Here is a 21,355-nt window from a genome sequence, read left to right on the forward strand (position 1 = left end):
TATGTCATGCCTGAGATGAGTTTCACTGCATAGTCTCTTTCTTTTGAATTGGCGTTCTTTGCCACTTTAGCCGAGGAGTGAGGAAACGTGGATCATGGATTACATGTACAAATGTATTATTTGTTTCTATAAATTCAATGAAACTAGAACCACATCTAAATTTGATGGTCAAGAATGTGATTAACGACGAAAACCCATTGATATCATCTAAGTGAAGCGAATATAGGAAATCATAACCAATAATAGTCGCTCCTATTGCAACGCCGGGGTATCCAATCAATTTACATACAAAGACGCTCACATGGCCTTTCCCCTCTTTGCTACGAGTCTACGCTCAGGACTTCTGCAATGTTCCTTCTTGCTTGACCAAGCATGTGACTGAGGTAGCTAAGCTTGGACTGGATGGATATGAGGCTCGGATCTGCACTTTCGACGCGCACCTTTTCCCGGACATATACTTCCTGAATATCATTGCTATTCACGCCAGCAGCCGATGATCCTGGCTCCGGGGTATGGCGGGCACTGCCCCGCATCGAGCCACCAACATTAGACCCCTGCGTGTTGTAGCGGAATACAGTGTCCATCTCATCATGCTCCAAGCGACGGACAGTTCCGAATGCCAGACCAAGCTTGGTGCCGAAATGGACAGGGGCGTGGACGGGTTCAAGGGCACGTAGCCAGAGAATTATGCTGCTTTCTTGCAGTCCGAGGTAAAAGCTGAGGTTTGGTCCGATCGAGGGAGTAAATTGGTACGGCGGACTTGAGCACATCTGCCAAGCAGGATCTGAATCCGTCAAGGGAGGGCCCTTGAGAAGAATTGAAGAGTCATTGATAGAATCGGCGAGAATGCTTAGAGTAGAGGCGAGAGAGCGTGCGTCCTGTGGCCTGGATAAGGTTATGGCGAGTAAGTCGATGGATTGGTTAAGATGGTTATGTAGAGCATCAAGGCCCTGTATATGAATGGCCTCGTTTTGCGATAGGGAAATCGTCTGTGGGTGTATCGTTCGAAGCTGAAGATGTATTGTCTGCGATCAAAAGACGTCAGCATGCGACGAGAGTCTAGCGCAGCTTTCGATGGAAGCATTGGGCTAAGTGGGTTTCCTTACGCCTTTAACGATGCGTGTGCCGACACGCGTGAGCGTCCCCTTTACTTTTTCGTTGCGCGGCGTGCTTATAACGAGGGTACTGCCGGGATCGATCGGCGCGAGAAGCGCATAACAATCCTCAAGGCCATGTTTGAGATCGCGACACAGCTCGAGCGTTTCGTTAACGATCCAATCCAACTCGCGCGCCTTGTCAAAGTAGATCAGCATAATGTCCAGTGTTTCAATTCCTTCGCTTTGCGCAAATCGAAAGGGTTCGATGTACCTGGCTTTCGGAGGCTTTAAGCCTGAGCTCTTCAGGCGAGACGGGAGGCCAGATTGCAATGGACATGATGAACGGGTGCCTAGCTGGTGAGTTGTGAACAGCAAATAGTGTAGGCAGCCATCAAGTTGGTGTTGTACGGTGAGGTGATGTCCAGCTATGGACGAGTTGGATTTGGAGGAGTGGCCCAAAAGGAATCGAGTCCAGGTGAGCTTTGCGCCTGGAGTGACGTCTTTCTGTCGCGGGTCGCAACGCTAAGGAGTTAAGGGTGCAGATAGCTGCGCCACATGTGGCGTTGATACAACTTACCTCTAATTTTGAGTGATCTCAAGACTGAGAAGTAAGAGCCTACAGTTGATAGAATTGAGTACTTTGGAAATTGAGTACTTAGCTATTCAATCTTATGAATATGAATTTAGCAAATTCGAGAAGTTGTACTTTATTGTTTACGTTGACCTTTGTACATCAAGAACTATCGCGGGTAGTGGGGTGAACGTATCTCAAGAAACTTTCATTCATAAGATTTTCTTTCCTTTGACTTGCATCAACCCTTACTCACAATAAAACATATCAAGACAACGCCTGACACTTGTACGGAAAGCATCCAGATCAGAGGAAATTTTGAACGACCGAAAGCCATATTTCTGTACAACTGGCCTTATAGTCTCTTTAGTTCTGGTCAATACTCATCTGCCTACCACTCGCTCTCAGGCAACCATATCACAACAAACCAACACAATGGCTCCAACCGAAGTTGCAAATGCCCCTAAGAAGTTCAATGGCATACTAACCAAGCTACCTGTGATATCAGAAGGTATGAATTATCACAACGCGCTACGGGTAACGGCACTAACACTTCTGCAGGTGCCCGTATCGAAAAACGCCCCTTAACCAGGCGCCAGGCTCCAGCGTCACCCAAATCCCGGATTATCTACGTGTCTTCTAAAGCACCGTTCATGGCAGTTGTCAAGCGTGCCCGCAAGCAGCTTGATGCCTCGCTCAAAAAGACCGACGCTGCACCCAAGTACGCGACGCTGCACGCGCGTGTCGAGAGTCTTAAGAGGACTAGCGGCAGTGTTGACAGCGGCATTGTGACAGTTTTAGGTGCCGGAAAGGCAATCGAGAAGACGCTTTCCCTCGCCAGTTGGTTTGAGCAAGAGGGTGACTGCGAGGTGGAGATCAAAACGGGCACTATTGGCACCATCGATGATGTAGTCGTTGAAGGGGATGAGGAGGACGAGAGCCGCCTGAGGAAACTCAACTGTTTGGAGGTCCGGATTAAGCTCAAGTGAGATAGCTCCGCAGGCACGGTGATAAGGATCTAGGTGCACGACAGCATGGGCGTGTCGCATCCGATCTACCAGGTCAGTTACCTTGCATATGTGAATCCTTGCCTTGTTTTGGCATTGCGCTCTCGCTAACAGCTTATCCGATTCAGTCTCGAGAGCTAAAAACAAATTCCACGGCGTCCGAGTCGGAAGGCGCGGATACGCAAGCATGATCCACAGGACCATGGTCAAATCTGACAGTATCGAGATTCGAAAGCTGAGTCCAGTCGGTCGTTGGACAAGTTAGAAGGTCCTTTGGAAGACCGTCGATCCGGATGATCTGGGTCAGCTTTGCGAGACGGTGATTATGAATCAATCAAATCAAAGGCCGTCTGACATATGGCCAAAATCCTAATGGGTGATAGGAGTTGGGCATGATTGGATGGGAATTGTATCTCTAGGATTTGGCTTAAAATAGCCGCCAAGGAGGAGTAGATGGTGTTTGCTTGTTAAGCCATCAAAAACTCCTGGATAAATTCGGATATTGTATGAAGTGAGCAGTGAGACTGCTTGCTTGTATGAGACCAGAATCAATATGTACTTGGAAGTGGAATATTATTATAAATTGTGGCGCTAAATAGATGTGTGGTTTAAATAGGCACAGGATCAATTCACTTCATCGCTGTGCCTGAATGAGGAGGAAGAGATCATAAAATCACCAGACATCTGCGCCTCTTAATGCATCATCCAGTCCTATTCATTCCTTTTCACGTGCCGGTCAAACTTGACGCGGGTGACAAAATCCCAACTCCTGTGCCCTGTGCTGCGCCGGAGGTCCGCTAGACCCCATATGCAATGCTAAGTCTTTCTTTCTGTGAAGTTGTTCCGGTTGTAACGGAGATTTTATGTAACACGGTAGGCACTGCGTGTCATAGTTAGCTATGCTCATTTGGTCCGGTGAGTCAAAGACTTACTCAATAACCAAGTGCTCGCCACGCCAGGCACCACTGGCCACCCATAATCCACAGTTGACAATCTCAGCGTATCGCTTGTCGGACGTCTTGAAAGTCGCGAACATGCGGAAGCCGTAGCGTCGTGGGTCAATATCCTTTGGTGCCTTGGGGCTTAATAGAGTATCAAGCACGTCTGCGGGTCCTGAGAGGGAACCACGCGTGCGCATTTCAAGTCTGATTTCGCTAGTCAGTATCCCATCATGATTGGCTCTTTAATAAGAGAATGACTTACAATGCTGGCTGTTCGTCGCTTGTTTGAATGACAAAAGCGCCCTCAACAAGCCTCATGGGCCGAAAACCGCGTGCCTGACCAAGATCATAACCGCCTGCCTATAAACCACACATAAAATCCTCCTCAGTCAGTCACGAATTTGACGAAAGCGTAGGATCTAAAAAGGCAATGGGGTTAAAGGAGGGAAATAAAAACGTACAATGACACGGCCATGTCCAAATGATCCTGACCACACACCGGCTGCAACAGTAGTGATTTCTTTGGTGTTGCCTGAATCGACATGGACAGCCTCTTGGTTTAAACGAACCGCAATTCGAAAATCGAAATCGAGAGCTGGCATCGGAAAGGCAAGTCCCGGGCAAGGAAAGTGGTTTAGCGAACGTTGACAAGCCTCCTCGACAGTTCTACAACCAGCCACAGTATAGTCAGCAATTCGACATCCACTAATAAATTGTGCAATAGCCAGGGAAACTTACTTGCCGGGTCCCTCCCGACATTCTCGCTCAGCCTGGACTCTGTATAAAAGACCTCCATCGTTGAAACAGCCGCTTCCGCTTCCAGTTGATGAGCCCTCGCTACAAAATTGCTGTGCATGCGTTGCAGGTGTTTCCATTGGTGGTATCCTAGTATCCCACTCGGTGGGTATGTTCTGTGGCGGATATGCCGAAGTTTGTTGGTGAAAGGGCGTAGAGTGAGGCATACATGTTGACTCAGAAACGTCGGTGGGAGCAGTGCTCGTTGGTAGTGAAAAGGACAAAGTCTCGGTTTCGGTGGCCATTTTCAGGTTGTGTTTATATATATGTATATGATGAAGTCGATGTGAGTATTTGTAGGTTCAGACGCACTCGGGCTGTCTTTTGTGACTATCGGATAGTAAAAGTATTGACGCCTTATGATATCATCCAAGTATGTTGATCTGCTAATTTCAATAAAATAAGAAATCTCTCGAGTCGAAAAGTAATAAAAATCCGGTCGAGCTGTGGCTATTTATTGATGGGATTTGATGGCGGGAGGCGGCGACTAATAAATGGTCCCCCAGTCGGCTCTTTCTTGGCTTGGCTTGTGTAAGCGGTTTTGGATGGAGCAAGCGTTCGTGTCGTGTCGTCGCAATTCCCGAACTCCGAAGGCAAAAGTTTATTAATGATGTCGACGTTGACGTTTTCCCTTTTGGCTGTTGATGATATATAACCAGTTGGGAGTAGACAAATAAATTGATAAAACAGAAAGGATGTGAGTATCGAGAGAGGGTTGGGTAAGTAGGTAGGTAGGGTAAATCAAGGTATTTAAAACAAAACCATGGACCCGAGCCGGATAACGAGATCCATTACTACCTCCTCTTACTCCCTACGGAGCAGCACATAATACAACACAGTACAGTTGGCTTGGGCGTATAAGGCGCGCGCCAAAAGGTAACTACATCTCAGCTGCAGTGCAATGGATGGGGGGGGTTCAGCAAGGGCGTAGCTGTTTTTTGTCATGCTTGCAAATCTAATCTTCCGAGGCACTGGGAAATTGTACAGCACACAGCACAGACAGTGCAGTTGAGTACCTGAGTACCTACCTAACTAGCGGAAAATGTCAGAGTTTCCGGGCGTGGTATGGACCAAAAGCCCAATTACAGATCAATTCTTGTGTTATATCCGCGGATTTAGAGGGCGCGCCCCGGACGAAAGACATGAAAAGGTGGGTAATCGCCGATCGTGGTGGAGATAGTATGTTAAGAGAGCGACCCGACCGCGCGGAAGATTACTCGCTTTGTGGTTAGTACACTAACTACCTGGTACTAACTGGGTACCTAAGTACAAATAGATCTTGATATTGAGACTCAATCTATCATCGGAATCTTTCATGTTCCATCTCGGATCGGAATCTCCTTCTGAGCCAGCAAACCTAGACTTACAAATGGTCCAAGTCTTTTCTCATTCATGTATGTGCCATGGATGTCTTTTGCTTATGTATTCGTGAGGGCTTTACAAGGCTTAAGTCCGCCAACGAGCGGGGCCTCGTTCACTATTTCTTAGGTCACTATTCGGTAGTCTCGGACAATGTACAGCAGCCGAGAGCCCGGAGGTGTGGCAATCTTGACCTGTAGTTTGATGCCATTACTAAACACCACAGCAAGGGATCTATTTAAATGGGTTATTCGAAGAATGCTAGCCAACTCAGTTTGTCTCATATCTATTTCTTGGAAGTTGATTCAAAACGCCTTGTTGTGCATCTACATACAAGTCCGCTACAGCTCTCTCCCGCCCGTCAAATCGGAGGTGAAAAGGAGCTGACAAATTGAACGAGATCCAACGTTAAAAATCCACCAGCATAAGCTCTACAGTTACCCGAAGCGGAATTAAGACTGGACATGATGCATATGCCCCAGTAAGTCCCATCATCATGACCTGGCAGTCCATTACAGCCTGATATGTATGTACTGACACAGTCCAGCTCATGAGAGATGACTTGGAACCATATATACAACACCAACTCAATGTTTATATTTATCACGCTTAACATCTACCTAGTCTAGATCGTCGAGTGCTACAGCAGCTTTCTTCGGCACTGCACAACGTGCGGGGGCCGAGTTGTCATGGTTGGTTAGGCTCATCATGATTACTCTGGTGACCCCCCTCCATCAAGATTCAAGGCTGACAACCATTCATTAAACGATGTAGGTACGGAGTACAGACCATCTTACATGCATTCATCTAGAATCCTTGAGTGATCAACTGCCAAAACCAAAGGTTAAAACAGCGCTTCGATTAGATAAGGATACGGGCTTTATAAACAAGGAGATATGGCCCGCTGTTTGCATGATGTGCTGTAAACTAAAGGTGACTAATGTCACTGTCTTTGAACAGGACGCCCTTTCGGTTCATGATTCTGAATTCCGATAACTCTCCGGTAAACTATATTCGTCTACTAGCGAGCTTTCAGCTTCATACAGCTGTGGCTGATAGGATCCGAATTGACTAGGAGAACATATGTAGATGCGTCTCCATGAGGCATTTGCTGAGAAAGTATGAACCTCTTCAGTGATTCGTCAGCAAGATGGCTGTCTCAAAACCAACGGATTCCAGCTGACAGCTGCCCGCCTTTGAAGGATTCACAGCATTCGATAGGCGCATTTAATTAAATGAGAGGTTAAGGGTTACTCTCACCTACCTAGCCAGTAAGATTTCTCATCACGAATCGTTGGTAAGCATTGCTTAGAACCAACAACATTGGCATTTTACCGACTTATCACAAATACTCTGTAGACATCTCAGATTAACAATACCCTTTTCTGATCATAACAATACTTGGCAAAGGTGCCAAAACCAGTTGGTACCTGAACATGGCCTATTCTTGATAGATGCCCAGGTAGGAACCATTAGGAGGAACCACGAATAATAGACATCGCACTTTGGATGACGTCTTTCCAAAATCCCAGCATCAATCAATAATATCGCACATCATACTAATGCTACTTCACCTAAAATGTTGCTAATGTGCCGAGATCCCGTCACTTCAAAGGGTCCGGCACTTACAACCGAGAAGAGAAGATGGTGCATTGTTTGCTCAAGTCTTTATGCGAGACACAAGCCGAGTCGCGAGTTGCTGCCATTTTGGCGAGCTACACAAGATCTGGTACGCCCATGTCATGCCAGAAGCCAAAGCATTCCCGTTCTTGTCATGACGAAAGGGTTTGTTTTCCTCTCAGGGGTTCTTAGCCCGGGATCCCCTTATTGCTCCGCTCTTTATAGACGATCACGCTCCTTTGATCGCCGACACGCAAGCTGGTACCCATTATTTGCAACAGGCACGTTTCGAGAAGTGCTGTAACAGAAAAGCTCCGCCAATGTTTGGCCTTCAAGCCCCTGTTCTGGGCCTGTTTCGGATTCTTCGACGCAACGCTAGAAAAGGCTTGTTCAAATGCTTGTTCTGCTACTTTATTTCCTGACTGGTCGGCTGTCCTTGGTGAGGACTTTGAGATCAGCGAGATATCTCGCTTGGTGAGACGAATTGCGATGCAGGAGAGATGCACAGCCGGGCAAACAGCAGCTTGCGTACCCTGCTGGGTTTGGAGTGTAATTTGAGCATATCATCGAGCGGTAAGTAGGGGACATTGCACCATTCTGGTTTCCTATGCATCAGTGAGTTTGTAAAGGATCGATCGAGTTATTGAATGTTGTGCCTTGACTCGAGTCAAATGAGCTGCCCGGTGCATTGTTGTCTCAACTCATGTTTAGACTGAGCTTGGTGAGTAGAGGAATTTGTAGTCAGATGAATTGGTTAAAACCATTGGCTAGGCCGTACTTTGTTATCTCCCTTTTCCCTTGGCGACAGAATCTTCTTGACAGGTATTATATCCATTATAGGTTATTAAGACCGATTAGTCTTTCAAGGCGTACATACATAGTAGAGATCTGATTCCGCACTAACTGCGGCTCGTGCGTTACGGCGTTCTAAGAAAAGGGACGGCTGCTTCCACAAGCCCTTACATCAAACGGAAGTTCAAGTTGCGGCAGTCGGCAACTTGATGATGAGATCAAAGTATCATCTAGTTTCAGGGGTAGTTCAACATCAAAGAAATACTTGCTAATTGTACGCAACAAGGTGGAGCATTCTTGTCACTCTTGTTGTGTTTGACCTTGTCTAATCTGCAAGTTTGTAGTCTAGTTCTAGTTCATCAGTCCTTTCTTTCCTCGTCTACAATATACATACATCCTTGATAATACTGGCCGTGCCGTCCCTCAGGTAAGACCCAAAAATAATTGTCCAGTCAGGGTCTCTCCACGTTCCACGTAATTGAATGCGTGGAGGCGAGACCCGAGTTTCTATTCTTCCCTGTTAAGAACTTCTCAGATAAATTGTTTTCCTCTTGAATTAACTTTGTCAATCCTCAACATCGCCCTACCTACCTCTACCTCTACTTTCACCTACCGCATTCGAATACCGAGCGAGCCCTAGATAATACCAAACACCCAAGATAACGAACGGTCTTTCATTTTGACCCCTCCGCTTATTGGCCGAATCGAACACCAGCATCTCGGCAGCTCCGCTTTGCGACAGCGCCGTTGGTGAGCTTACTGCGCAGCTGCAGTAGCATATATCGAATTAATTGGATTGCGCTGCGACCTCATCTTGTCCAGGGTCCATTCTCAGTCCTTAACTTTGAACTTTTTGCTACTCCGTACAAGGTGCACTGCATCACAGCACCGACACCACTAATTCCAAGTTCCTGACTTAGTAGGTACCTACTAGCTGGAGCCCGGGCAGGTACTGTACGCTGTGTTGTCTGTCTATCAAGGCTCCACCTGTCTCCAACTGCGCTACCCCTGCGCATGGGGTATTCTAATTCATCCCTCGCCCGCCTCAATTTGACTGGCAAATTCTTGAGCACGTCTTTTCTGCTTCTCTTCTGCGCTGTCGCATAGAATAACTGGCTGCTGCCATTTGCCTGTTCTCTTCTCAACACCAGCTCTTGCCTGGCCACGCTCTCTTTTTTCTATGCTGCAATAGCTTAGTCCCTTCGTTTCTCGACCTTCGCTTCCTACCCCCTGTCCCTCATTATCCTGGACACTTCGCTCCTTATCAACGAATTTCTAAAAAAGACAGCAACTTCGTCCACACCTGGCAAGACCACCGTCGATTTCGAGAGCAATCGTCGCAATGCTCAACTCTCGCCGCGCCGTCGTGGCTGCGGTTTTTGTTCTCACTGTATTCTTCCTTCTGACGAGATCACACTCCTCGACACCTGTCGTTCCAGCAGCCCAAAATGCTGCTGCCACCGCCGATACAAGCAAGAACGACGCACCTGCCTCAAACGAAGCCGTGCCACCACCACCCGAGGAGAAACAACCAGAGATGGAGGTGAAGGAGCGTCGCACACGGCCTCGCATCGACATGTCGGGAATGACGACCTATGAGAAGCTCGAATACGCCTACCCCTACGATGTTACCTCCAAGTTTCCCGCCTACATCTGGCAGACTTGGAAGCAAAGTCCCGATCAGGGCGATTTCCAATTCAAGGACCACCATGGTTCATGGAGAGAAGAGCACCCCGGTTTCGTTCACGAAGTTGTCACCGACGACGTTGCCGTTAACCTGATTCGTCTGCTTTATGCTACTGTCCCTGAGGTTGTCGAGGCCTACCGAAGCCTCCCAATGCCCGTTTTAAATGCTGACTTCTTCCGCTACCTTATCCTGTTTGCGCGAGGTGGCATCTACTCTGACATTGACACCTATGCTATCCAGAGCTCTGTCAAGTGGCTGCCCGAACAAATCGCTCGTGACACTATCGGATTGGTTATCGGTATCGAGGCGGACCCTGACCGTCCTGATTGGGCTCAGTGGTACAGTCGCCGTATCCAGTTCTGCCAGTGGACGATACAGGCCAAGCCTGGCCATCCCGCGCTTCGCGACATCATCAACCGAATCACCAAAAAGACATTGGAAGAAAAGAGTAAAGGCACCCTGGCCAACATCCTTGACCGGAATGTTGTGGAGTTTACGGGCCCTGCTGTATGGACAGATGCCGTCATTGATTACTTCAACGATGGACGTTTCTTCGACATGTCGCAAAGCAAAGGAACGATTGACTATAAGAACTTTACTGGCATGGAGACAAGTAAGCGAGTGGGCGATGTGGTTGTGTTGCCCATCACAAGTTTCTCACCTGGAGTGGGACAAATGGGATCCAAGGAGCCTGACGACCCTATGGCTTTCGTTAAGCACGATTTTGAAGGTAAGAAGCATAAGTTGTAGCTCAATTGGGTTGTGGGAAACTAACAATATGCAGGAACATGGAAGCCTGAGAGCGAGCGTCACATGGGCGAGCAGCAGCAGCAAGAAGAGGGACAGCAAGCCCCCTTACAGCAGGAGGGACAGCCGCAAGAGGGGCAGCCTCAGCAGGGACAACCTCAACAGGAACAACCACCCCAGCAGCAACAGCAGCAACAGCAGCAACAGCAACAGCCACCTGCTCCTCAGCAATAACAGTATAATGCGAAACCCAAGCACAACCCATGATACCTAATGTTTTGGTAACGACTTTGAAGATTTACTTCTCCGACCTGTATATTTGAGTTTCTTCTCTATACTCTTTTCTAATGACACGATTTTGTGTCCTTCTGATTCTGGGGCTGGTTTCCGCATAAGTGGGTTAAGCTGAGGTCCGTTGTACTCTGGCAGTTGCATTATGATGGAAAATATGTAAAAGTTTGGCGGGAATGGTACTAGACTCTGTTTTTCGTGAAAGGCATCGCATGGAAGTCATCATTTCTTTCTCTTCCGTTTTGGTATAGACTTGCTTGGACCTGACCTTTTTTATATGATAGCGATGCCTACCTTATGGGTCGTGTGGTAGGGTAGTGTATGAAGGGAGCAATGCTCTCAGCACTCGTAATTGAGAGATGAACATGCAATCTTCGTGAGAATCTTTTCAGTGCAATGCAATTGATGAGTAAAGAGACTATTTATGAATGCCGTGAACATGTACTAGCTGTCAACCGAAAGGTGCCAATGTATCTTGATAGTGGCCGTGATCGGCCAGTGATTGAATAATTGGAGCGGCTTAACTATAGCCGAATTATAATTCCGCGGTTTTGAAGCTCCAGACTAACAATGTTCCCTATGAATTTCTGTCAAACACGGCATTCAAGGACATTCAAGCCGCCCCCGCATTTCCCCAGGTTATTCTCTAATACTCTGAGCTACGATTGGTCAATGTCTAGATCGCCGGAGGGGGTTTCGGTCTGTCTTCCCGCTGCCGCTTCCGCTGTGGAGAGAGGAGGAAACAGCTAAACATTTGTTCACTGCAGTATTACCAGGAGGGAAGCTCGTGGCGATGATAGCCGAGGATACCTGTTCATTATGGAAGATGTGTTACTTATGTTCTGAGCAAAAGTCTCACTTATTGTTGGTCCCCTTTTAATACGTTCCACTTACAACACAGACAGAGACTCTTCTCGCTCGTACTATAATATCCTTGTCACACCATTACAACTGGGCCGTTTCACTGCATAACATAACGATCTCCTTTCACCTCTTCTCTCAACACCTTTACTTATCCTCCTAGGAGAATCTTCACTTTTCAGAAGAGGTGTCCAGTTCACTTGGCTTTCACAATGCAGACCGTGATACGTCAAAGCTTTAGAAAGTCATATTTATCAACACGGATAGCCTTTAAACCATGTCAACTGAGACGACTTTCTTCATCTAACCTCAGTATCCGATGGGGTCCTCAAGATGTATGTCCAAGATCATCCATGCTATAAATACCCAATAACTAACAAATTACAGCCTCCTCTTTATAATGGCACAATTCCAGAGCATTTTGCCTCAGTCGTCTCAGCACACGGCGACCGCGAAGCAGTCATCGCCCGCACCCCAACCCCTCACTCTCACGAGTCAACACTAACATACTACGCTCTTGACTCTCTATCCAACAGCCTCGCTCACTCGCTCTCCTCCCTGGGTGTCCGCAAAGGTGACCGTGTCGCCGTTTCTCTTGGTAACGGTCCTGAATTCGCAGCTTTGACATATGCTTGCTTCAAGCTCGGCGCCATCCTCGTACCGTTGAATCCAGGCTTCAATGAGCACCAAGTTATAGCGGCTCTAAAGCACTTGGCTATCAAGACGCTCATCATCGGTGCCGTGACAGATCTGGCGTATAAGCCTGGACGCGGAAGAAGTAATGAGCATCTTCTTCGGAGCGTGGTGGGGGATGTTTCGGCGTCAAAGATCCAGAGCGAAGCTGTCCCCTCTTTGTGCAACGTTGTGGTCTTTGATAACCTCGCGTGCCATCAGGATGTCAAATTTGACCTAAAGGGGTGTCGAGCGTTTACCCCTTATTCTTCTCTGGTCGACGGTTCGGTTAACTCTGTGACGCCTGATTCTCCCTTGGAGGCGAGCGATGTTATCAATATCCAGTTTACATCAGGGACTACTTCGATGCCAAAGGCGGCCATGCTTTCGCATCGTGCTATTCTCAACAACGGTGCTTTGATAGCGCATCGAATGGGCCTTCATGCAGATGATCGTGTAGTTGTGCCTCCTCCGCTATTTCACTGCTTTGGTTGTGTGTTGGGATACATGGCGACGGCTACTACAGGTGCTGGTATTCTCTTCCCCAGTCCGGCTTTTGATCCCGAAGCCACTTTACGCATGGTCGTCGATCACGAAGCTACCGGTCTTTATGGTGTGAATACCATGTTGGTTGCTGTTCTCGAGGCCCTCAACCGAGGAGACGTCGTTCCTCATGACCCCAAACATCTGCGCAAGGGCATTGTAGCCGGTAGCAGCGTGCCACCTTCTCTCATGAGCACGTTGCATAAGCGTCTCGGTCTTGAAGACCTCGTTATTTGCTATGGTATGACCGAGACAGCCCCTGTGAGCTGCATGACCAGTCCTTCAGATCCAATCGATAAGCGTACTTCATCCATCGGCAAGGTCATGCCTCACACGGGACTCAAGATCGTCGATCCCTTGGACCACAGCAAGATACTCCCCATCGGAAAACGAGGTGAGCTGGCTACGGCAGGATACCTCGTTATGGAGGGATACTACGGCGACGAGGCCCGCACATCTGAAGTCCGCGTACCAGATCCTGAAGACGGAACAGTATGGATGTACTCTGGTGATGAGGCCGAGATGGATGAGCAAGGCTACGTCCAAATCACAGGACGCATCAAAGATCTTATTATCCGCGGCGGAGAGAACATCCATCCGTTGGAAGTAGAAGACTGCCTCCTGACTCATGAAGGTGTTCGAGAAGCTAGCGTGATAGGTGTCCCTGACGAGCGATATGGTGAAGCAGTGGCAGCCTTTGTCATTCCAGCACGAGGATGGACGCCATTAGATCATATGGAGGACGTATCCTCGAATGAGGTGAAGGCTGACGAGGATGGTGTTTTGACGAGAGACGGCTTGAGGCAATGGGTTGCGACGAAGCTGTCCAAGCATCTCGTGCCCAAGTACGTCTTCTGGATCGATGAGTATCCAAAGACACCAAGTGGAAAGGTCCAGAAGTTCAAGTTGAAGGAATATGCAAAGGAGATCCTGGGAGATGAGGGCGACAAGGCATAGTGATACATAGCGTTTGTTTGTTAATGGCCATTGAAAGTAATCATCTTCTAACTGGCATAATGAAAGACTGAGTGCAAATTCATTAAGCTTCAGGGTCCATATTTCACCAAATCACAACACGGACAACGATAATTTAACATATTTTATTGTCAGCATTAATCAAGGTATCATTCGCATAATTATAGGGCTATCCTTCTTCTCTTGGGCAGCCAAGTAGACAGATAGATGATCAAAATGATTCTCATCCAAAGCCCCGCAAAATTCATCACCAAAAAAGAACTTTTTTTCTTTCTTCGTTGCAGAAGAAGCAATCGTCATCTAGTGGCAGCCGTCTATCTTTAGCGGAGCTCTCCAATGCAAACCAAAATACCGTACGAGGTCCCCAACCTCGATCGTTATCCGATCACCTTCTACCAACAAAGTCGTAGCAACAAGAAAAAGAAGACCAGGGGGAAACATCCCTTCCAAAAATGCAAGCCCAAAAAACAAAAAAGGTAGTGGAAAAAGTTCAAAAATGCGAAGCATCACTCGGATGCGGAACGAGGAATATGGGATGTGGAATGCCGTGAAACTCCCAACTCATTTCTTCGTTTAGTCGACCTGCTTCTCGCAGCCAATGCGGCCCAGCAACTCCTTTCGATCGCTGTGGCCGGGCAGGCTGACTCCCGAACTGCTGGCTTGCTTCTTGACGCCTGATCGGCGCTCCCAGTTGCGAAGGTCAAGTGCCTCGACGCCGACTTCCTCCTCCAAAGGTTGAGCTTCCTCGTAGATAAACTCCTCCTCTTCCTCTTCCTCGCCACCCTCGTCGTCACTTCGGACGTCCTCGGCATCGCCTCCCTTGAGGACCTTGATAATGACGCGAACGATCATGGTAAACCAGCCAATGGTTATGGCCTGAAGGAAGAGAAGAGGTCCAAGGAAACCCCACTTGACGGTCTCGTTGTAACAGACAAGGCCTTCAGGGTTGATAAAAGGCTCGGCGAGGTATCCCCAGCCAGCTGGAGTGTTAAGAGGACCAACCATGTTGTCATTATTGCCTTTGAAGCAGCCGGTGGGCATGATTCGAGGGGTATCGGCGTAAATGGACCAGCAGACCGCGATGTACAAGACATGACGGGCAAAGAACCAAGAAACAACAAACAGACCGAACATGACATCGCAGACCTTCTTGTAACCGCAGTACTTGAGACACTTGGCAAGCTGTAACGTGTTAGTTGTGCGACTAAGCTGTACACATGAGAACAACTTACAGGAAGGAAGAGGTCAACAACATCCATGATGACGAGGATGAAGTTACCAACGCGGGTGTGGTGGTAAGAATAGCAAGCATAGATGAGAGCTGTGGTGACGATGTGGTGAGTGAACATCTGCCAATGATCCTTGCGGCGCTCCTCGATGTTAATGACAATCATCTGCTGTAGCCAGAAAGCCCACTGGCAAAGGAGGTAGGCCTTCATGATTCCGTCGAGCTCACGGTTGGGCCAGTCAGTCCACAGATTCTCCATGCTCATGTAATGAGGAGAGGTGCAGTAAATGTACTGTGTCATATCAGTCAGTGCGTGATTCTTCTTCTTATATTGCTGTTTCAAAGCTTACCATTCCCCAAGGCCAGAAAACGGTGTAGTAGACCATGAGCCAAGCTTGTTCACTGAAGCGAGTCAGGTTCTTGCGGTTGTCAACACCTTGCCATCTACCAATAGGCGCAAGGACGTATTCCATCGTAGCGGCGCGAAGGCCTGTGAAAAGAATGATGCAAAAAGTGATGAAGTAGGCATCGTCGTAGCCAATGCGATATTGTCCGGATTGAGAGTTGTGGTAGCTGAGATGGAAGAACTTCTGGGTGTAATCGCGAGCTTTGGGGATGAAGGTTTGGGCGAGGAAGATGAGAGCTAGAAGGTTGAAAGAGAGTCCTGAAAAGGGTACGATGTCAGCTTGAGTTCGCCCAAACAAGATAAGACGATCAGATCGGTGCACACTCAGATGCAGCTCAGCGTGCGATCAGCCTGTCATAGAGCGCCGCCATCTGGTAGCGTAGCAGGACCCCAAGAGTCCGGCCGGCTGGTAGGTATGCCGCGGTGCCCCGCGGGGTGCGGCTCCAAATGCGACACCCAGTCCCGAAATGTAGTCAGCCAGGCTAAGTCCAGATTTGACCTGACACCCTGCCCTGTCTTGACATCTCGACACCCCCACGGTATTTATTCGCGACCCACGATTGGCAAGAAAGGGGAAGGCTGGTTGGTTCAGGGGAAAAAACATACCGATTTGGTTCTCGACAAACCAGCGCGAGAGGTGCTTCCAGGTGCTCTCCTCCTTGCGCTTAAGACGACGGACAAGCACTGTCTTGTTACCGGCGGTTTGCATGTAAAGGGGACCATTCATGTTTGGCGTGCTGTTGTCCTTCTTGAGTCGTGGTCGTGGGGCAGCACCAGTGGTAGGTGAAGTGGCAGCACTTGCGCTGCCATTTGAGGCTGCGATGTGCTCATCTTCTGTGGTTGTGATGATGGTAGCTTGTTGACGAATGATTTTCTCTTCTACAACTGGCTTGTCGCTGGTGGCAGAAGGGCCAGGGGCAATCTTGTCCTCGACCTGCATGACGGGATCAATGCTCATGACTGAGCGAGCGCTGTGTGAAGAATTGATGTTCTTTTTCGTGCGTTTTCGTTTCGTCTCGTATAAGAGGCTTCCGTGTCCTTTTTTTCCTTCCTGGAAAGGTGGAAAGCGTTGGCTGTGGCTGATGTTGGTGGGCGGAAGGAGGGAGGGGTCCTGTGCTAGGTCCGCGAGTCGGAAGCCACAATATCCAATACAAAATTTGGAAAGGAAGAAGATCAGGGAATTTAGTTGAAGAGGCAAAGGCTTGGGTTTTGTGTGATTTATGCTTTCGTCAAGCAAAAAGTCTCAAGGTCGGCGAAATGATATAGCGATAAGGTGAATCGAGATGCCAGTCAAAAAAGTCAAGGCTCCGTTTGTCGTTCGCTCTCAGGTCTCGCAGGAATCAAGGCCGTTGGGGTTTACCAAAGCTCGGCCCAGCTAGCAAGACTGAGCAGAACAATGGAGAGAGATGATGCCGGTAGCAATGGGTATGGAGGAGAAGAAAGAGAAGGAGGAGGGGAGAAGTAGGAGAAAGTCCAAGGATCAGGTAGCCAAAGAAAAGAAAATGGGATCCCAATGAATTTTGAACGAACCCCCATGAATGAATTAGCTCTAACAAAAGTGATCCATAAACCCAAGGCTTGTAGGGGGTAGCGCTCTGTTCTGGTGCAGTAGTGGAGAGGCCCTTTACGTGGAGTAGGCGACTGCAGTGCCAGGGTGTCCACTGTATTTTAGGTACGTACATGAGTGTGTTGAGGGAGGATTGCCCCACAGCGGGCATTACCCAAGGCGGTGAGCAAGAGCCTGCCTACCTACCTCAAGCAGTGCAGCTCCAGCTCAGCTACAGTGAATATTGTTGATCAAAAGGAGAAGCAATAGAGCTGATTGAAAGATGGATCTGTCCTCTATTCGCTATGGGAGACTTGAATTGACGTCTATCACAGCTGCCCAGATGGTAGATCCATCTACCCGAGTTCAATTGGGGTTCGATTTTGCTCTTTTGGATCCTCAATCGCTTCGATGAGAATATCTCGTCTTGTTTTATCACCAATCTCAGATCAGATTGGGTGTGCAGCATCCCATGAGTTTCTTCAGGCGGCGTTTCCTTTCTCCAACCCCTGCCTGCATTTCACTACATGCAGTATATAAAGCACCTATCCCGAATAAGAACAAGGTGGATATATGTCACCCTCCCTCAGTATTGTATGTAGAAACAGTTCCTCATTCACTGGAGAGGTGACAGGCCTTGTGGTTTATTCCAAGGAAGTCTCGAGATTCTAGACAGCACTGGACTAATAAATGGAATGGCCCTAGCTCCAGGGGACGAACAAGCCCAAACCCGTCCCAGGGTCGCCTCTTCTATTTCGTTGAGACGGCTCAAAGGGGAGACGAGCGAATAGGAAGAGTCCATTTCAAGGTCCCCTTATTCCAACTACCCCTCTCTATCTTTATCTTGCTCTCTTCATTGACAGCCCAATTCTCTCTTAAGCTTTTAGCTCAATAGCTAGACTTAGACTAGCACCTTTATGCCTACCTATCTAATCTGCGGCGTCTACCGTCAGAAATACACTGCACCGTAGATCTCTTTTGCCAAGTTACCCCTTTTCTTTCTGCCAATGGTGATCAAGTTAAAGGGGAATCGGGTGGCGGCTGGCTCCCGGAAGCCCTAGTTTTTCGCATTGACAAGAGAATAATAATAAAAATTGTCAAACAAGGGAAAGAATTCCAGGCCAAGGGAGTAGTATTCTATATGTCATCCTCGTTCGATACCGGTTAAACATCCAACATATAGAACAGTAGGTACTACCCAAGTGCATTATACTAATGCAGTGCCTAAGCGCTGCAGAAATGCCAGAATGTTGACGTCCAGGGGACAAAATGTCACCGCAAGGTCCAGGTTCAAGTCTTTCATTGTTTTTTTAAGGTGTTCCCCCGCTATACATGGAGCCCGCTGCAAGCCAACATTGACTGAACCAGGTTGATGATGATTCTCATGAAATCGATTGGTCAATTCAGCTCCTGGAATGCTGCAACCTCGGTACGGGAGCACGGGCTGGATTTGGGCGAGATGATTTGGCTTTGACCTTTTCGCTTCTGGTAAAGAGATTTTCGACTAATTAAAGTTCTGATTTATCTTGCGCATGCTGCAGATAACAATGCATACCTGTTGCAATAAATCCGAGGCATTAAGATGTCTCTAAACACGTCTCGATATGCAGTACAGTGCAGTAGCTTCTAGATCCACCATCGAAACGGTCTCCTCCACCGTCTTTTCAATACGAGACGACCCGATCCGATGCCTTTGTTTCAAGTTTTCGTGTCAAGCTCGACTACCCCTCTTGGAGAAAGATAACAAAGTGCTGCTGGCACTTATTTAGCCGCCAGCAAGGCATAGTATCTGGTGTCAATGAGTCTGTCTAGTCGCCCCAACATGATCTTCAGTGCGAACTAACTTAGTAGCCAAATGACTTGAGTTCGGTGTGATCTGATGTGATATGCGGCCCCATAGACATATCACTTGCCGATACTACATACCTCCGATGTGCATCGATTTTAAACTCACGCAGAGCGATGGGTCTCCACAGTCAAATGTAGTAACTGTCTGCTATTATTCCGTTTTCGTGACATTGATCAACGACCTGAGTGACGAACCTGCGATATCTAACTAGATCTTCCCGCCTATGCTTCATTCTACACATTCATTTCTCATACATGGCTATCTAAACTATACGCTCTTCGAGAGAGATGCTCTAAGTTCAAGTTATATCCATATGATTGTTCTGTTTGTCAATAAGTCAATATCATGCGAGCTGTTTAAGTCTGGAGACAAGACCCGCTTAGGTCCGCTGAAGTCTTTAAAGTCGGTAGCATTTGTATATAATTTTAGGCAGCGTGATCAATAAAGAACGAAAAGATAAAATACTACGTTCTCCCATAAAATTGAAGTAGGAAATCAGCTTGTCAAATTGAGGACAAGCTTCTGCATGCAGCTACATCAAGCTGACGCCATGCTTTGCACCGCCACTAGTTCTCGAGCTGCCTAAAACGCCACACTTTCCTCATTCATTTCCCCACATGACCTACATGAGCATTATCCCTTGGGCGCCTCGCATCATCGAAGACCATCCCGAACTTTCCATCAGCAAAAGCACTTAAACCTCGAGGCAACCCTTCCACATTCCGTGCCTTTTTCAACAACCTCGCATCCCCAACTCATCAAAAACCGAAGGTACCTCTGATCGTGAGCCTACTCATCACCACTATGGCTTCCAAGACCAAGTATCAGGCAGCGCCTCAGAGCGACCCAGACGACGATTACACCCACGCGCCCCCCGCCTATGCTGAGGGTTCCGCTGCTCGCGATGAGACACAAGGCCTTTTTGGTGCGCCCCGCGACAGCGAGGACAACCTCCCCGATGACTTCAAGGTAAGAATAGATAACATTCGCGCTCGATAATTGACATGTCACTGACATCATTCACAGTTCGGCGGCTCTGTAGCTGAGGCTACAGTTGATATTCGCAACCAGTTCGTCCGCAAGGTTTACACCATCCTCACTGTTCAGCTCCTTGCCACTGCTGGAGTGAGCAGCCTCACCTTTTTCAGCACCGGCTACAAGGACTGGATCCAGAGCCACCCTGGCGTCGTCTGGGCTTCAGTATGTTGACTTTATAACTGAAATTCATCACATGAACCACTAACATAAACACAGCTCTTTGGTGCTATGATCTTCATGGGCCTCACCTACTGGAAGCGCAAGTCCTACCCGACCAACCTTCTTTTCCTCTCGCTTTTTACTCTTGCCGAAGCCTACACTATTTCCGTTATAGTGTCATTCTACAAGACGTCCATCGTTCTAAACGCCGTTGTTCTCACTGCCGGAATCTTTGTCTTCCTCACTCTTTTTGCCTGCCAGACAAAGTACGACTTTACCTCGTGGATGCCTTATCTTTTCGGTGCCCTCTGGGGTCTCGTCATCTTCGGTTTCATGGCCATGTTCTTCCCTTACAGCTCCACTGGTGAGCTTATCTATGGTGGTCTCGCCGCTCTCATCTTCAGTGGTTACATCCTCGTCGACACTCAGCTTGTCTTGCGTCACCATCACGTCGAGGAGGAAATCGCCGCTGCTATCAGCCTTTACCTCGACATTATCAACCTCTTCCTTGCCATCCTGCGCATCCTCAACAGCCAGTCTAACAACTAAGCGTTGTTGATCTGTAAAAGTCTCAACGAGGCATAAAACAAGAGCTATGACATTACAACTTGATCCCTGATGTTCCCGTATTGCAAAGATTGTGCTATACCAGCTGGCTCATTCGAGTCGTACCTTAATATGTATGGATTATGACGGTACTCTTTTCGGGGCCGTAAGAATTGGCGTTTTCTGGAGAGTTTGCTTTCTTTTTTTTGACACTATTTCCTGTAGCAGCTCGACTCTGAATCGAGACAACAAATCAATAAAGAGAATTATAAACGGTCACATGTTTTGCAAATACCGACGTTAAACAAGAAATCGAATTACAAGAAATATTGAATTTATTTGATATCAGCATTAGAAGGCCAGTAGAAAAAAGAAACAATCAAGGATGTGTCGCCCAAGGGTGGACAACATTGTACGCCAACGTCAGTCTAACATGACCACCAAATGGCGCCAGGACACGGCGAACGTCCTAACCGTCGTTGATTTGCGTCCATCGTATCGTAGCGCACGGGTGTCTTCATCCCTCGACACTCTATGCGAGCCGTGTTCCTACAACAGCCATACACATGGCAATCCTCCCTTGATTATGCTTCTAACAGGCTTGCCGCCTGCCATCAGACCCCCA

At 48.0% G+C, this 21,355-nt stretch overlaps 7 protein-coding genes across 7 annotated transcripts; 4 read left to right on the plus strand and 3 right to left on the minus strand.

Annotated features, from left to right (window-relative positions):
- Positions 1-320: 320 nt before the first annotated feature.
- Positions 321-1,434, minus strand: FPOAC1_012240 (uncharacterized protein; the record flags this gene model as incomplete). Its single annotated transcript, XM_044856598.1, has 3 exons — positions 321-1,025; positions 1,107-1,292; positions 1,369-1,434. 3 exons carry the CDS (start codon positions 1,432-1,434, stop codon positions 321-323), a joined length of 957 nt encoding a protein of 318 aa, XP_044703911.1.
- Positions 1,435-2,103: 669 nt separating this feature from the next.
- Positions 2,104-2,657, plus strand: FPOAC1_012241 (uncharacterized protein; the record flags this gene model as incomplete). Its single annotated transcript, XM_044856599.1, has 2 exons — positions 2,104-2,179; positions 2,230-2,657. 2 exons carry the CDS (start codon positions 2,104-2,106, stop codon positions 2,655-2,657), a joined length of 504 nt encoding a protein of 167 aa, XP_044703912.1.
- Positions 2,658-3,536: 879 nt separating this feature from the next.
- On the minus strand, positions 3,537-4,656 carry FPOAC1_012242 (uncharacterized protein; the record flags this gene model as incomplete). Its single annotated transcript, XM_044856600.1, has 5 exons — positions 3,537-3,555; positions 3,608-3,820; positions 3,879-3,976; positions 4,078-4,282; positions 4,355-4,656. The coding sequence occupies 5 exons, from the start codon at positions 4,654-4,656 to the stop codon at positions 3,537-3,539; spliced, it is 837 nt and encodes a 278-aa protein (XP_044703913.1).
- A 4,868-nt stretch (positions 4,657-9,524) lies between these two features.
- On the plus strand, positions 9,525-10,850 carry FPOAC1_012243 (uncharacterized protein; the record flags this gene model as incomplete). The annotated part of the gene is made up of 2 exons (XM_044856601.1): positions 9,525-10,599; positions 10,654-10,850. The coding sequence occupies 2 exons, from the start codon at positions 9,525-9,527 to the stop codon at positions 10,848-10,850; spliced, it is 1,272 nt and encodes a 423-aa protein (XP_044703914.1).
- Positions 10,851-11,980: 1,130 nt separating this feature from the next.
- FPOAC1_012244 (uncharacterized protein) lies at positions 11,981-13,940 on the plus strand (the record flags this gene model as incomplete). The annotated part of the gene is made up of 2 exons (XM_044856602.1): positions 11,981-12,103; positions 12,156-13,940. The coding sequence occupies 2 exons, from the start codon at positions 11,981-11,983 to the stop codon at positions 13,938-13,940; spliced, it is 1,908 nt and encodes a 635-aa protein (XP_044703915.1).
- A 591-nt stretch (positions 13,941-14,531) lies between these two features.
- FPOAC1_012245 (uncharacterized protein) lies at positions 14,532-16,550 on the minus strand (the record flags this gene model as incomplete). The annotated part of the gene is made up of 4 exons (XM_044856603.1): positions 14,532-15,140; positions 15,191-15,478; positions 15,537-15,850; positions 16,199-16,550. 4 exons carry the CDS (start codon positions 16,548-16,550, stop codon positions 14,532-14,534), a joined length of 1,563 nt encoding a protein of 520 aa, XP_044703916.1.
- A 3,241-nt stretch (positions 16,551-19,791) lies between these two features.
- FPOAC1_012246 (uncharacterized protein) lies at positions 19,792-20,733 on the plus strand (the record flags this gene model as incomplete). Its single annotated transcript, XM_044856604.1, has 3 exons — positions 19,792-19,956; positions 20,014-20,187; positions 20,242-20,733. The coding sequence occupies 3 exons, from the start codon at positions 19,792-19,794 to the stop codon at positions 20,731-20,733; spliced, it is 831 nt and encodes a 276-aa protein (XP_044703917.1).
- Between the last annotated feature and the right edge of the window lie 622 nt (positions 20,734-21,355).

Source organism: Fusarium poae, chromosome 4, assembly GCF_019609905.1.
Source record: "Fusarium poae strain DAOMC 252244 chromosome 4, whole genome shotgun sequence".
NCBI classification, from domain to species: Eukaryota; Fungi; Ascomycota; class Sordariomycetes; order Hypocreales; family Nectriaceae; genus Fusarium; species Fusarium poae.